Source organism: Colossoma macropomum, unplaced genomic scaffold, assembly GCF_904425465.1.
Source record: "Colossoma macropomum unplaced genomic scaffold, Colossoma_macropomum, whole genome shotgun sequence".
NCBI lineage: Eukaryota > Metazoa > Chordata > Actinopteri > Characiformes > Serrasalmidae > Colossoma > Colossoma macropomum.
Window position 1 is genome coordinate 25,855,224 of NW_023494790.1, and position 14,202 is coordinate 25,869,425.

At 37.3% G+C, this 14,202-nt stretch overlaps 1 protein-coding gene across 2 annotated transcripts in view; it reads left to right on the top strand.

Moving 5' to 3' along the window:
• The window catches only part of myo1d (myosin 1D), a 118,961-nt gene that overhangs the window by 54,854 nt on the left and 49,905 nt on the right, over positions 1-14,202 (top strand). For both annotated transcript variants that reach the window (XM_036572793.1, XM_036572794.1), the window contains 5 exons: positions 2,253-2,323; positions 4,482-4,556; positions 4,657-4,789; positions 6,165-6,331; positions 9,257-9,464. In XM_036572793.1, coding sequence (XP_036428686.1) covers positions 2,253-2,323; positions 4,482-4,556; positions 4,657-4,789; positions 6,165-6,331; positions 9,257-9,464 — 654 coding nt within the window. The remainder of the gene's footprint in view (positions 1-2,252; positions 2,324-4,481; positions 4,557-4,656; positions 4,790-6,164; positions 6,332-9,256; positions 9,465-14,202) is intronic.

The window sequence follows — 14,202 nt, forward strand, 5'->3', positions numbered from 1 at the left end:
CTGTGGGTGTTTTATCCACTCTTAGTACAACTCTTGCCACAAACATTGATTATAAATCATTTGTCTAATGTCCCTTTTAGAATACACCTGGCTGACATGTTCACTGCTTGTCTGCAGCGGCTCAAACTGCTTGAATGCTTCTGCACTGAGCACTCTAGGAGAGTGAAATGAACAATGTTTTTAATAACTACTTCTCATTTTCATTATCATTAAGAATTTTTGTGATGTGTTAGATGTTGACACTTTGGTGTAGACCTATATAATCTTGTGTAATAATTTTGTTTTGGTTGAAAAGTGCAGCCATTTTTCTCTTTCAGTCAAGAACCAAAAGTGGCATTTTCGCACTGAAATTGTCACAGTGCATCCAACAGTAGCAACAATACCATGCTTCTTTCATATAATGATAGAAAACCTACTAGCAGATGGGACGATGACATCACTCCAAAGAACCTCTTTTTTATTTTAACGAGTGCATAGAACATGAAATAAGTTTCGAGCCTCACTGAGACAGACTGTCTCTTTGAGACGTTCCGCTCTGACTTTTCAGTATCCCTCCATGCGCTCTGTAAATTGGACTTCACACACTTCCTGATTGTCTGCTGTTCCACTTTCTGTGAAGTGCTCTATGAAGTGGGCTCTCTAGCCATGACATGGGCTTTTTCTGCTCCCTCAGACAGATGCTGAGTCTCTGCTGCAGCTGAAGCAAACTCTGTGAAGCACACAACAGAAACAGGCTTATAAAATTCCTGAAACAGAGCAGATGCATTGATGACTACCTGGCCTTCTCAATATACTGAGTGTTAACCATTGTCATAATATTGGCCTTTGCATAATGACTTTACAAAGGCTGTGATATGCAAATGAGTCTTCTGACCAATCACAATATTTTTCTGTGTGCAGTGATCATCCTGACCAATTACAGTTCCAAATGATGATGTACTTGTAGGGCATTTTGATGAATCATGACAAAGTCGTACAACAAAAGTAAACTATTCTGGTTAATCTTTAACCATGTCACAGTATTGATTCACCCGTGTTTTATATACTACATGTATAATGAATTGTAATATGTATCAATATCATTGTAATACAAGTATTTGTGTATTGTGTATCTCTGTGAATTTCTGTTCTGTGGCTATTGGAATATTGTAAGTTATTATTCTGCTTTAATGTGATTGGCTGGCGTTGGCATCCTTTTTTCGTCCGGCAGATCAGAAGTGGCCTCTGTCTTAATGCGCGCTGGGGCACCGTTCTTTGACAGCAGTGTTATATATTTATGAACGGCTGTGTCTTATGTAACAGCACTGGCTGGCTTCACCCAGTACACCAAAGACTTCTTGAGGGGACAGTTTTCTTGCCTTGATAACAAAGTAGGACAGTCATTCAAAAAAAGAAATGGGAAAAGCATGCACTATTTGAAAACAACTGCCTTCAAGTTTTTGTGAACATGTTTTTCATGTTGACTTGACAATTCTGAAAAGCAAAACATTAAAGTTTTAAAGTTACATTCAGAATGTTAACTATTAGTTTTTGTGTCGTTCTCCTATAAAGTTATTGTTTCAGAGATGCAACGTTTTCTTACGACAGTTACGAAAGGCATTCGAATCAGTCTGAATGCAAAGACAGCTAAAGTTTGCAGATCTGCATATATGTACTCGGATTGAACAAATCAATGCCCATTCCAGATTCTAACAAGGATAATTGAGTTATTGATTGGTGTCATGAAGATGTCATGAAGCACCTTGTGCATTTTAATGGCTAATCACACTTGTACATAGCAAAAGTTTTCACCTTATGCTAGCTTGGATCAGTCTCTCTATCTCTCTCTCTTTCCCCCTGTCTCTCAAGACACTGGCCTATGTACTACTGTCATCTTATTGTCGCGAGACAGTCTCATGGCAAATGAAAGCATACATGTCATTTATTTTTCATATACACATATTTATACTGCAAACATCCTCTCTTCATTTCTCCTTCTCTCTTGCTCTGCAACCTTCTTCCATTTTGCCTTGCTGGGGTTTTGCAGGCCAGCTTTTCTGCATCACTACCCTCATCTTGCCCCTTAATGGAAGTCATGTTATCTCTGGGCAGAGGGCTACTGCTTTCCAGCAAAGAGTTACTAAACATTTTTTATTTATTCATTCATTTTTTTAACATGCAAAAGAAAAGAACCTCAAAGAAAGATGTATGACTGTGATCACCTGTGAAAAGCCAGACTCTCCTCATTTTTTTTTCTCTGCATATTTCCACAGCTGTCCCCCACTGACAAGAACCTGGAGTTTGACCGTGACTTCCGCATTCGTCACTATGCTGGGGATGTGGTGTAAGTACAGTTGGAGGAAGCTTAAAATGAATACTCCAGTGTTTTTCAATCTAATCTCTATAGACCGTATCTATAGCATATGGCTGATTACCACAAGCAATAATTGTGATATGTTTCCTTGTACTTTGAAAACATGTTGACTTGAAGCACACTTTATAAAGGAAGTCAGTGAGCAGGTGCTGAAGTCATGTGTTTTTGAGTCAACAGGCTTTATATTATTTTACTTATTAGTACGGTGTCAAAATTGTCACATCACCTGTGATAATCAATTCTGCAATACTGATACAGTAGATAGAAAAAATGTCAGAGTATCCCTTTAATTGTATCTTCCCCTGTTAGCCCGCTAGCCCTCAAGATGTTGTGATTAACCAGTAGAGTGCTGATAGTCTCCAGGTAACAGTTTAAGTACATTGAAGAAAAGGCTGCTCTTGGCTTTACAAGGCTGCATAACTAATTATGCAAGTAATGCAAAATCATCATATGAAGTGATGTAAGTAACATATGATCTAAATATAAGAAATTATTTTTACAAAGACTTGTCTTAATATCTAGTTTCTACAATGGTTCATCTGAATAACCTCCTGTGTAAGCTGTGATTTATCTGACCTATTAAAAGTTGATGAGTTGTGCCATAATCTGCTGTTTAGTACTGTACAGTTGTGTGCAAAAGTTTGAACATTCCCAGTCAAATTACATGTTTGTTTTGCTTTTCTAAGTGAAAATAAGTTAACACATCCTGTATAACAAGGATATTCAACTAAAACTTGGGAAGGTTCAATTAGATTACATTTCTTTCTTAAAAGGTCTGGACAAACTAACTAACATAAGCATGTTTCTTTTAAATGCTTAGCCATGAATGATTTAAAGTCTAATGAGCGTAACTGTATGGATAGTGTTTGTTTAAAGATAAAAAAATCTTTTTTGAAAGAATAAAGTTAAAAAACTTTGAAATATCTTTTAAAAATATTTGTCCATTTAGGACAAAAATCCTGTCTTTTCAGAAGGTAAAATAAATTAAGTAAATAAAAAATACAGTTCAATTAAAATAAACAATAATAAATCTTATTCTATGAGCATTTCATACTGTCAGGGAATAAATAAGCACTCATTGTTTTGTTTTGCAGTGAAGTTTAATATTTCTGCTTTTGACTAGCGCCACAGAAGGAACAAATGAGACACATCGGTTTTAAACTTGACGCAGTTCTCTGTTCATTTGTCTTCAAACACTCTTGTCATTGGAAATAATAAATAAAAATCTATGAAAAATCTATTTGAAATAATCACTTTCTGACCTGATATCTAGCCCTGTTGTCTCTGTTCCAATGAGCTGCGTTTGACCAAGTCATTTACATAAATGCATGTGATTGGATAAATTGCAGCACAGGACTACTACAGAAGCCATCATAGTTCATATCCATGTATGTCGCTGAAATACAACCATTTTTTGCAAACGTTAACTGGCTTTGCTACGGAATTTTCGTCAAGTGCTTGGTTTGGTCCACAGAAGTAGTTTGTTTTGTCCACACCCATAGTGCATTCTGCCCTTTGGTGATCCCTGGTTTACAGGGAATAATATTAAATATGGCATTTATACAAATGTATACCTAGCAAATTTTAGAACACAATTTCTATTTATTTTCTGAGGTTAACATATTGAAAAAAACCTATAAAATATAAAATGTTATAATGCTTATATTTTATTTTTCCCCAATATGTGAAATTCATTAAAATAGACAATAATTGCACATTAAAATATGCAGAACTGTGTTGTCTGTACTTATTTTCACTTTTTTTGATTTTGAGCAGAGACACACAAACTCTTGCAAAAGACTGTGTGTGTATGTGTATTAGAGACAAGGATAAAAATACCTGCTTCAGTGAACATGTATGAGAAGTAGAGCACTGTGTGAGTCACCGGTGGCGTAATGCTTCTGGTCGGCCTCCCTGGGGCCAGAAACACTTACTGTAGCACTTAGAAGGCTCAGATAGAGCAGCCAATCAATCGGCTACTCGCCTCCTTTCATTTCCTCTGCTTAGGGGTCTGAGTCCTTTCGTAATGTGTTAAGGAAGTTTAAAATCACTGTTTGTGTGTGGGTGAGTATTTTCCAGTAAAATGTCGACTTATCTGTCTGTGTGTGTGTTAAATCTCCAATGTCAGGTACTCCGTGGTGGGTTTCATTGACAAGAACAAGGACACCCTGTTTCAGGACTTCAAGAGGCTTTTGTACAACAGGTCGATATCAGTACCTGCTGTCTTATTTATACAGAACTTCACTGCTCTGTTCTAGTTTAATATTCATATCCTTTTATTTTCCACTCCCACTGTGCTGTAGCACCAACCCTGTTCTGAAGGCCATGTGGCCTGAGGGAAAGCTGAGCATCACCGAAGTCACCAAGCGACCCCTCACAGCGGCCACCCTCTTCAAAACCTCCATGATCTCACTGGTGGAAAACCTGGCCTCTAAGGTATTGATTTATTGCATGTTTATGTCTGCACACCTTTTTAGGTGCCAGTATTTGGTGATTTGGTGTACTATGATATTAAACACGCACAGCAACATTACCATGGATGCTTTAAAGTTAAAACATTAAATCAAGGATTCACTGTAAAACTGCAAAGTACAGAGTAAAAAAGTTACCTGAAAGTTGCCTAAATCTTGTAACAACATTCGTTTTTCAAAGTCTGTTTTTAGACCGGAGTCATGTAGTTATTTAAGCCAGTGTGGAAAAAAATCCACCATTAGCTCAATGCTAATGCATAACAAAAAATCTCATAAATGTTGTAGCATTCTGGGTCTTTAGCATTCTTGTCACAGGTGTAGCAAAGGCTTCTTAATAATACGTAAGCACAGTTATGTAATACAGTCAGAATCAAAGGTTTAAATGGTTTCCTGGCCAAATTACATGTTTTGTGGATTTCGTAAAAAATAAGTTAATACATCTTCTTCAGGAAAAAATAAGGCATAAAAAATAAATTGTGCCATAACTTTTCCACAGGCCATATTTTATGTTTATTTTTTCTAGTATGTTACATTCAGCAAATAAACACTAATTGTTCGCTTAAATGTGCAGAAGTGTGTTCACTCTAGAAGATGTGTTAAAAATCTACAAAATACACCTAAACCTTTTCATACGACTATATGTGTGACATATTCATGATGATTATATGATAAAGCAGACAAGATGCCATTTTTATGGTGGCACACTACAGGTATTGGTTGAATGTTTTATGCCTTATTTTATGCAGTTTCATGACCCTTACAATACTCATGTTGCTGACATGTGTGCCTTACTTTTGCAATGATAGCTTAGATGGGTAGTGGGTCACATACTGCACCTACCCTCCAAATTTGGTCTTTGGATGACTTATGGTGTCTGCTCCACAATGCATATTTTTATCAGAGAGTGCTTGTGCTTGGACCCCTAATTATATCAGCACATGCTTATTTTCAGGAAATGCATTTATAGTGTTGAAGCATTAAGCATAAGCAAATAAAATGTATAATCATAGCATCATAATTTATTTAAATAATACCAAGATTGCATGTATGAAATGTAACTTTTAATACAGGAAAATATTGCCGTTTTACAGATGACATCTTCATTTTAGAAGACATCATGTTTAGTTGTAAAAAAATGTGTCTGTATGTGGGTCCACACTTCAGGTCTTCACTCTCATAACTACAAAACTTACATTACAGTTTCTTAGTACTTATAGTTTATAGTAGTTACAGAATAATGTATTATAGTTACTGAATAAAACATCTTAATAATTAAATAGAAAGCCTACAGTTTAAGGGGTATTTGTGCCATCTCACGCTCGCCCCCTGTTGATGTACAGGAACCGTACTATGTGCGCTGCATCAAACCCAATGACGTGAAGTCTCCACTTCTGTTCGAGTTTGAGCGCTGTAAGCATCAAGTGGAGTACCTGGGCCTGCTGGAGAACGTCCGAGTGCGGCGTGCTGGCTTTGCTAACCGTCAGACTTACCCTCGCTTCTTACAGAGGTAGTTATTATCTACCGACTTTTCAAACATCTTCTAAGTGTACTTACACCATGTCCCCTGTGTGTTATGGGGGCATCCAGTTAATTAAAGTATACAACTACCTAACTGTAAATTCTATGCATGCTTCTATTTACAAAGTGTTTTCCATAAGCATAAAGAAGACCTTTTTTCAGTGATACAACATGAAATGTGGGACAGGATAACTTTTATCATAGGTATTAAAGCAGAAGGAAATCTTTAGAAAAGCATAAACACATCCATGTTTGGGCCGTGACATTCACATTCTGCTTTAGACAGTTATATGTGTTAATTAACTAGCTCATACCATTATAATAGTATGCAAACCTTTGTTTGGATGCCATCATAACCCACCGGGAACATGGTGTAAGTACACTTAGAAAAAGTATAAGTGTATCCTTCCCTATTCACCAGCCTACAGATGCTGTAATTAACCTAATGAATCTTGTTAGTAACCAGGTATAAGTTTAATTAAAGAAAGGCTACTGTGTGGGATGGCATAAGGATTAGATGTTATTGATTGTACAAATGCATTTGATAATTGTATCTCTGAATGTTGTTGTGCTTCCAGCGAAACTGTGTCATATGCACAAGTTTAATCCTGAAATTCACTAACATTGGTGCAGGTTTGAGTAGTTAGGGAGTTTTCTAACGTTTCAAAAGTGTACTATTACTTACTCAGATACAGAGGCTATGTATGGCTGTCACAGTTACTCAGTTAAACTTGAAACCCATATAGGGTTATACATACAAATATATTTATGGGAAATTCCACTGATTTCTAATTTAAGATATAAACAAAGTCAATCAGAGTGGTTTGATGGAAAATAGACCATTCTAGAGAAACTTATTCAGTCGGAATTGTTTACAGTGGTGGTGATGGGAACCAGACATCCAAAGTGTTTAATGCCTCTAAAAGCTATAATACAGGACTTATTACAAATGTGCTGCCTGATGTCTAAGATATTGTTTTACGATAGTTTTAAGATAATGTTTTGGCCTAAAACTTTTTTTAAACACATTCATGCTGGAGAAGTATGTGCAGGACTTTGTTAGGCAAAATACTGCCCAAAGAAAACCCATTATCCATTATCCACATTACATATGAATACTCTGAAGGCATGTGTAGGTTCACTGGTTGTTTTGGATAGTAGTGTTAATAATGTTAAAACTTTTACCCAGACTTTGTGCTTGGGTCACTGGAGATTTCAAAAGCTTCCACTTAGGCTGGGCCTGTCCCCACTAACACACACATACACACTCTCTCACACACACACACACACACACACAGCTCTGATGAGTTGCTCAGATTCTGTTTGACACTCATGTTGCATAAAGACCTCCTGGCTGTGAGTGAGGTTAGCCTAATTGAGAGAGATGACTTAACCACACTTCCAAATCATTTTTTGCCTCCGCTCTGTCTATGTGAAGGCCTTGATTGCGCATGGAATATAATCTCCTGCTTAGACAATGACAATGCCTAATGGGACTGTGGGAAATGTTCCAAAGAGTCAAAACCTACACCACATCAATTTAACACACATACACACTCACCAGGCATCCTGCTGCCCTGCTTCCCACTGGCCTCATCTGTGGTAGTGACCGTGCTTAGCCTGTGCCACTTTGTGAGAGAACAAGAAGAATTAGTTATGAAAGACAAAGATTATTAACTCACTGACGCACTTCATTTTAGTTTATGTAATGCACATTTACATAAAAACCTGGAATTTATATGTACATTATTTTATCAAGCAAAAAATTCAACACTATATGGCCAAAAGTATGTGAACACGCTACCAGTTATTGAGTTTGAGTGTTTCTGCCACAACCATTTCCAACAGATAAGCACATAGTAATAGTAATAGTAAGCACATAGCCATGCAATATCCCCAGACAAACATTGTCAGTAGAATGGGTTGTCCTGAAGAACTCAGTGACTTTAACATGGCACTGTCAAAGGACGCCACCTTTGCCACAGGTCAGTTTGTGAAATTTCTGCCCTGCTAGATCTGCCCCTGTCAACTTTATGTTCTATTATTGTGAAATTGATGTGTCTAGGAACAACAGCTTAGCTGCAAAGCAGTAGACCTCAAAAACCTCACAGAACAGGGTCACCAGGTGTAGAAGCATGTAAAACCACCTACCCTCTGTCATATCACGTGTATTATATATGATATGATAATAATATGTAACAATATATATTATATAATATATTATGTATTATTTCTTTATTATTATTATTATATTATATAGTACAGAGTCCCAAACTGAAAGCAACATCAGCACAAGAACTGTGCATTGGAAACTTCTTGAAATGGGTTTTTTCTTTTCTTCTCTTTTTTTTTCTTTTTCTTTTTTTAATGCAAGGTGTTCAGAATACTTCCAGGCAATAGAACCATAGCCTGTTTTTTATGGGCCATTCTGCCAGTGAAGTGGAATCATTTTAATCAAAATATTTTTCTGTGTAACTGTCAGATTATCCAGCACACTGTGCTGTCAGATTAACTAGGACATTGCTGAAATGGCATATTATGGCTACTGTGCACAATAGTTTTGTGAGTTTCTTGGTGTTTGAAATTTCTTCCAAACTTTTTTAATGAATCATGCAGTGGGTCAGTGTTTAAGTATGATTCCCACTATGTGCACAAAAGACCTTATTGTGACTTAATTTATTGTGATAACAATATCATGTAGTCATATCACACACCCCTACCTGGACCTCTATTGTCGGTAGTCTTTATTACCACAGACCGCATTAAAGTGTGATTCTTGGTCACTAAAAATAATTAAAACATATAAACACACAAAACAGAATGGTCTTTGAAGGCCTGTAACTGAAAATGCCAGTAGCTGATTTGATGTGTAATGCACTTCTATAATACTATGACTCTTCCTTATCCCTATCAGGTATAAAATGATCTCAGAGTTTACGTGGCCCAACCACGACCTGCCATCGGACAGAGAGGCAGTGAAACGTCTGCTGCAGGGCTGCGGCTTTGAGCATGATGTGGCCTATGGCAAGACCAAAGTGTTCATCCGCACACCTCGCACCATCTTCAGCCTGGAGGAGCAGAGAGCCGAGATGGTGCAGAGGATTGTTCTCTTTCTGCAGAAGGTGAGAAACACACACACAGGATATTCACATACTCAAATTTAGGGCTGTCGTGATTGATCAGTTAACGTTTTCACTCAATTAAAAAAAAAATTATGAATTAAATTTCTTTCTTGATGAGTCTGCACTGATTAGTTCGCATTTTTTCATGTTGAATATGCTCATTTTTAATTGTTCTATATGAAGAAAGCCTGTGGACAAACCTGTTTATATTCGTTTTCACCAGTGTTTTTTTTATATTTATATTCATATTTAAATGAATTGGCAAAAAAAAATCAGTTTACATAGTTTTCCATTTACCCCAGTTGTAATCCATCAGCCAAGTTTAATTTAGCACTAGAGCTATTAGGCTAATGTTGATGAAAACCATACAAGTCAATATGCACCCAATTTTTTCTATAAATACATCCTCAAAACTTCTCTCAACCCACTCAAACCACATTCAGTTCTTCATTTAGGTAGCACAGACTTGTTGATGTGGTTTAGAGCACAGTATGACCTACTGTAAATTATAAAAATTAGCAAAACATAGTGTAGCTGAACACAGCCTTTTTAAACTACAGAATCAGACTCCCCTTCATATGTACACGGGCACATGGATGCTAAAGATTCTGTTCACAATTTTGGTTGTTTCTTTTTTTAGGCTTGTCTTCCATTAGGGGCAAGTGGAAAATTGTGTAGATTTGAATTTTTGCCATTCTTTAGGGGTGGTTTTGAAGTCTTAATGACTTAAAGACTTTTTTTTCTGATTATTGGATTCATTCTCAAAATAATTGGTAGATCGCGTTTGCTAATATTATCAATAGTGACAACCATACTCAAATCTGTTTTATTCACTGTTAGTGTCTTTTATTTGCTGTTCTGATGGGTCTCTTTAGGGTCTGCCATGTGTATCCACACCCACATACACAAACAAACACAAACAAACACAAGCAAACAAACCCACAGAGACAAAAAAGCTCCAGAGGCCAACAGGATCCAACAGAGTGTCACATCTGCACTGCAGGCTCTTGCAAGGCGTTGACATCAACTGCCACCTAATAACACAACACTATCCTCACAGCAACCACAATAAGGCAACACGCCAAATGAATGGTGCTAAAATTCTGTCTCTCTGTGGGAGGAACCAACAGAACAATTAATCCCCCCAGTAGTCACATTGTTCATACATTATATTGGTATAATATGTTTACTGTGACATTTTTTATGCTAATTATGTTGATTTATGTAACAGGTTAGTTGTATATTGATGTGTTATTTTATAGTACCATCCGTTTTTCCTCTCTCTGGTTTTTTAAGTTGTATTTATTGCTGTAGCCTCATCTGTGGGCAAGATGTACATACGTGAGAAGGGCGTTATGGCTTAATGTAACGTAAATGTGGCAACAATATGTGCTTACAGTGCAATAAATTTAATGTTTTCGCTAGCTAGCTTGTTTCGCTTGTGTTATCAGTTGTACTCTGGACCTTAAGAGTACTAACTAGAGGAAATTCAGGATGGGATTTAGAGGAGCACCTTTGTTAGTGGTGGATGTTGCCACAGTTCAGCATCAAAAGATTAACAGAATGTGCCCAGATGTGTATTTTCATTATGAGATCACATCTAGCCAGGTGAGACTTGTAAGACTGCTAATCACATAAACTGCCCATAGAGATTAGAACATGCCTCAGTCTGACTGCTGCCATTGTTAAAGGAAATCTCCTGATAATATGTTTTTGAGACACTATTGCTAATTTCTCTCTAGTTTTAAGAGGCAGAGAAATTCCTTGCAAAACTGGACATCGCTAATTGGTCAGATTCAGTACATGATTGGAATCATTGGCTACGCTTCCAATAATTCCACACATTTTTTGCACAGTCTTGCACATGGAGGACGGTTAGAAACACATTTATTTTGTGCTTTTCCATTTACACAGTGCATAAACTGCACGTTTAGGTTAATGTGCAAGTTTTGTACATAACGTGTGCTATTTCGGACATTATTTTGAAGTATGCTCTGTTTGTGCTGGTACAAAAGGCTTAGCACGTCTGGCCCTGAGAGTTCTTGAACATTCAAATATAGCATTAGAAATTCTAGATTTTCATGATATAATTTCAGCTGCATTCATGTAGCCACTGCTATGGAAACAGTCCTCCTTTTTCAGGGTTGTCTGTCTTTTTTTTCTTTCATAATAATAAACAGCCACAAGAGGTGTGTTCAAATAATGAGATGGGAATTGAAGCAAGATTCATGGCATTTACTAAATGAGTCCCATCCACTTTAATATCCATTTTCTATCAGAGAAACATAAGAAGATAGAGAAGTATACATCATGGTTAAAGCTAACACTGCTCAATATGGGGGTTGTTTGGGAGATTAATTCTCTCCACAGTTGTAGCCAGACTCTGAGGCATTGAACAGGTCCACGTCTATTGAATTGCAGTTTTAAAAGGCCTGTATCATGGAAAACCAAATTTCTTTTGTTTTTTGGAAAGAAATATGTACACATTGTCAAAGTTATGATTCACAAATCTTACAATTCACTCCCCAGTCCATAAGATTCTATATATTGAGACTAAGCTGCAAAAATAGCCTGTTTGAATTTTTTTTGGTTTTTGTGATGTCATGAAAACCAGCCTGAACTTTTTTACAGAGCAAGGCACAAAGCAGGGCAGACAATTAGAACAGAGATCATTTATATATCAGTTTTAAAGGCACAGTAACAGAAAAAGCCTGTTAATTCATGTAAAAATGGTCATGTAAAAATTAATAATGGCTGTTTTGGTACATAAAACTATATTAATGTCAAAAATAAAATACAAGAAAATACAAGAAAAAAAGTAGGATATAAACCCTTTAAAATTTCTTCACTTTACGTCCTTGTAGACTGTTCAACACCATAGCACACAATCAGACAGCATCCGGAAGTGAGTCTAATGTGCCTCTTACACGTATGGTTTTTCTTGGGCCAGAGTTCATTCTCTGATTTAAGCGATTTCATGGTAGAGGGAGGTGCTCGCTTGAGGGGCCCATAGTCTACATTTTTCTTGCATTTTATTTTTCTTCCACAATGTGAATTTATTAATTTTGTGTGGGTTTATGGTACAAAAACAGCCAAAGTTCATTTCTACATGACCATTGTCCAACCTCTCCTCATCTCTTTAAATTCAACAGCCTTTCTTTGTTACTGCGCCTTTAAGGCCTTGTCCACACGCACACAGATATTTTTTATAACATAGCTTTTTGTATGCATTTTGGCCTTTCGCCCCCATGTGAACTGAGATTTAGGTCACTGAAAATGGACCTTTTGAAAAACTCCTTCTTGGGTGAAGATATTCAGAAACTCTTTTTCAGTGTTGTCATGTAGACAGGGAATAGGACTGATATATGTAAATGACCTAAGTTCTGTTTGGCTATCATGTATTGTGCCTTGTTCAAAAAGCAGGCTGAAACACTCCTTATAGCTTCAGTGTGAATGGCCAGGCCTAAACTGCTGTATGCCACATAGGCTAATATATGTAAATGCATCGTTTTTTGTGATGTCACAAAAACACTGAATTTAAAACGGGCTGTTTTTGCAGCTTATTTTCTTTATATTGTGTGTATGGACTAGGGGAGTGAGTGAATTTTGATTTTCCATGACATGGGCCCTGTAACAAGGTCTTCTAACCTAAACGAACATAAACTAACACTGTTAGGGCTCTCTGCTTGTGAAATCATGCCTCAGTAACTTCATTCATATCACTATATGATACATATCGGTCTCACAGGACATTCTTCAGCCGGCAGCCACAGACGTCAAATTGTTAATTCTGCACTCTGCCAGTGTTTGAGATAGATTTTGTGACCTTTTTATCGACACTGGCTCCTGAACAGAGATATTGTCCTGACTCTGCTGTGCTTTGCCCTGCTCCCCTGAGGAAAAGGTGCAATTTGGGAGATGTTGTCACTTTATTAAGCACAGTGCTCACCTCCAGGCTATGGCTGTCTCACCAGAGTTAATATCGATAGTGTCTATCTGAGCTGAGTGACGGGCTCTGAGCTGCTAAGCACACAGACACAAAGGACGAACTTAAGGTAGCCCCTCCATGTGTGTTTCCCTCATCATCTTTCTGTCTCTGTTTCTGTGTCTTTCTCTTTCTCTGTCTGTCTGCCTGCCTGTCTGTCTGTCTGTCTGTCTGTCTGTCTGTCTGTCTGTCATTTACCAGCTTTAGATCATCTTACATGCTACAAAATCCCTTTATCAGTGCCTGGCAGACTGTGTTCGTTCATGCCAACAATGCCAGTAGTGGTAAAATCTGTGCCATGGTACCCATCCCCCAACACACTCCCTCCGATAAATATAGAGAGACCCTCAAACAGAGCACTTCCCTCATGCTTCCCAGAATAAACCTCTCACTTCTGGCATTCACAGTACTGTGCAAAAGTCTTAGGCCGCCTCAAAGAAATATATTTATAAAATGGATAGTTCTGGCTCCAAAATCTGGTTGGTTGAGCCGTTGTAAAGCCATTGTAATAAGATACTCTGTACAAACACATATGACCACACATGATCATTGAATTCTGTATTGTTGCAGTGAATTATTAAAAACTGGTACATTGCCTGGGAACCTTAGCCCACCTTTGATGAACTGTTGAATTAATGAGCAATTAGTTATTGCCATTATTGTTAATAATAGACACTACTGTAGTCATGCGTGTACGCAGGTATACGGCATGTAGGTTTGTGTCTGTGTATTTTGTGCTTAACCCTGATCATG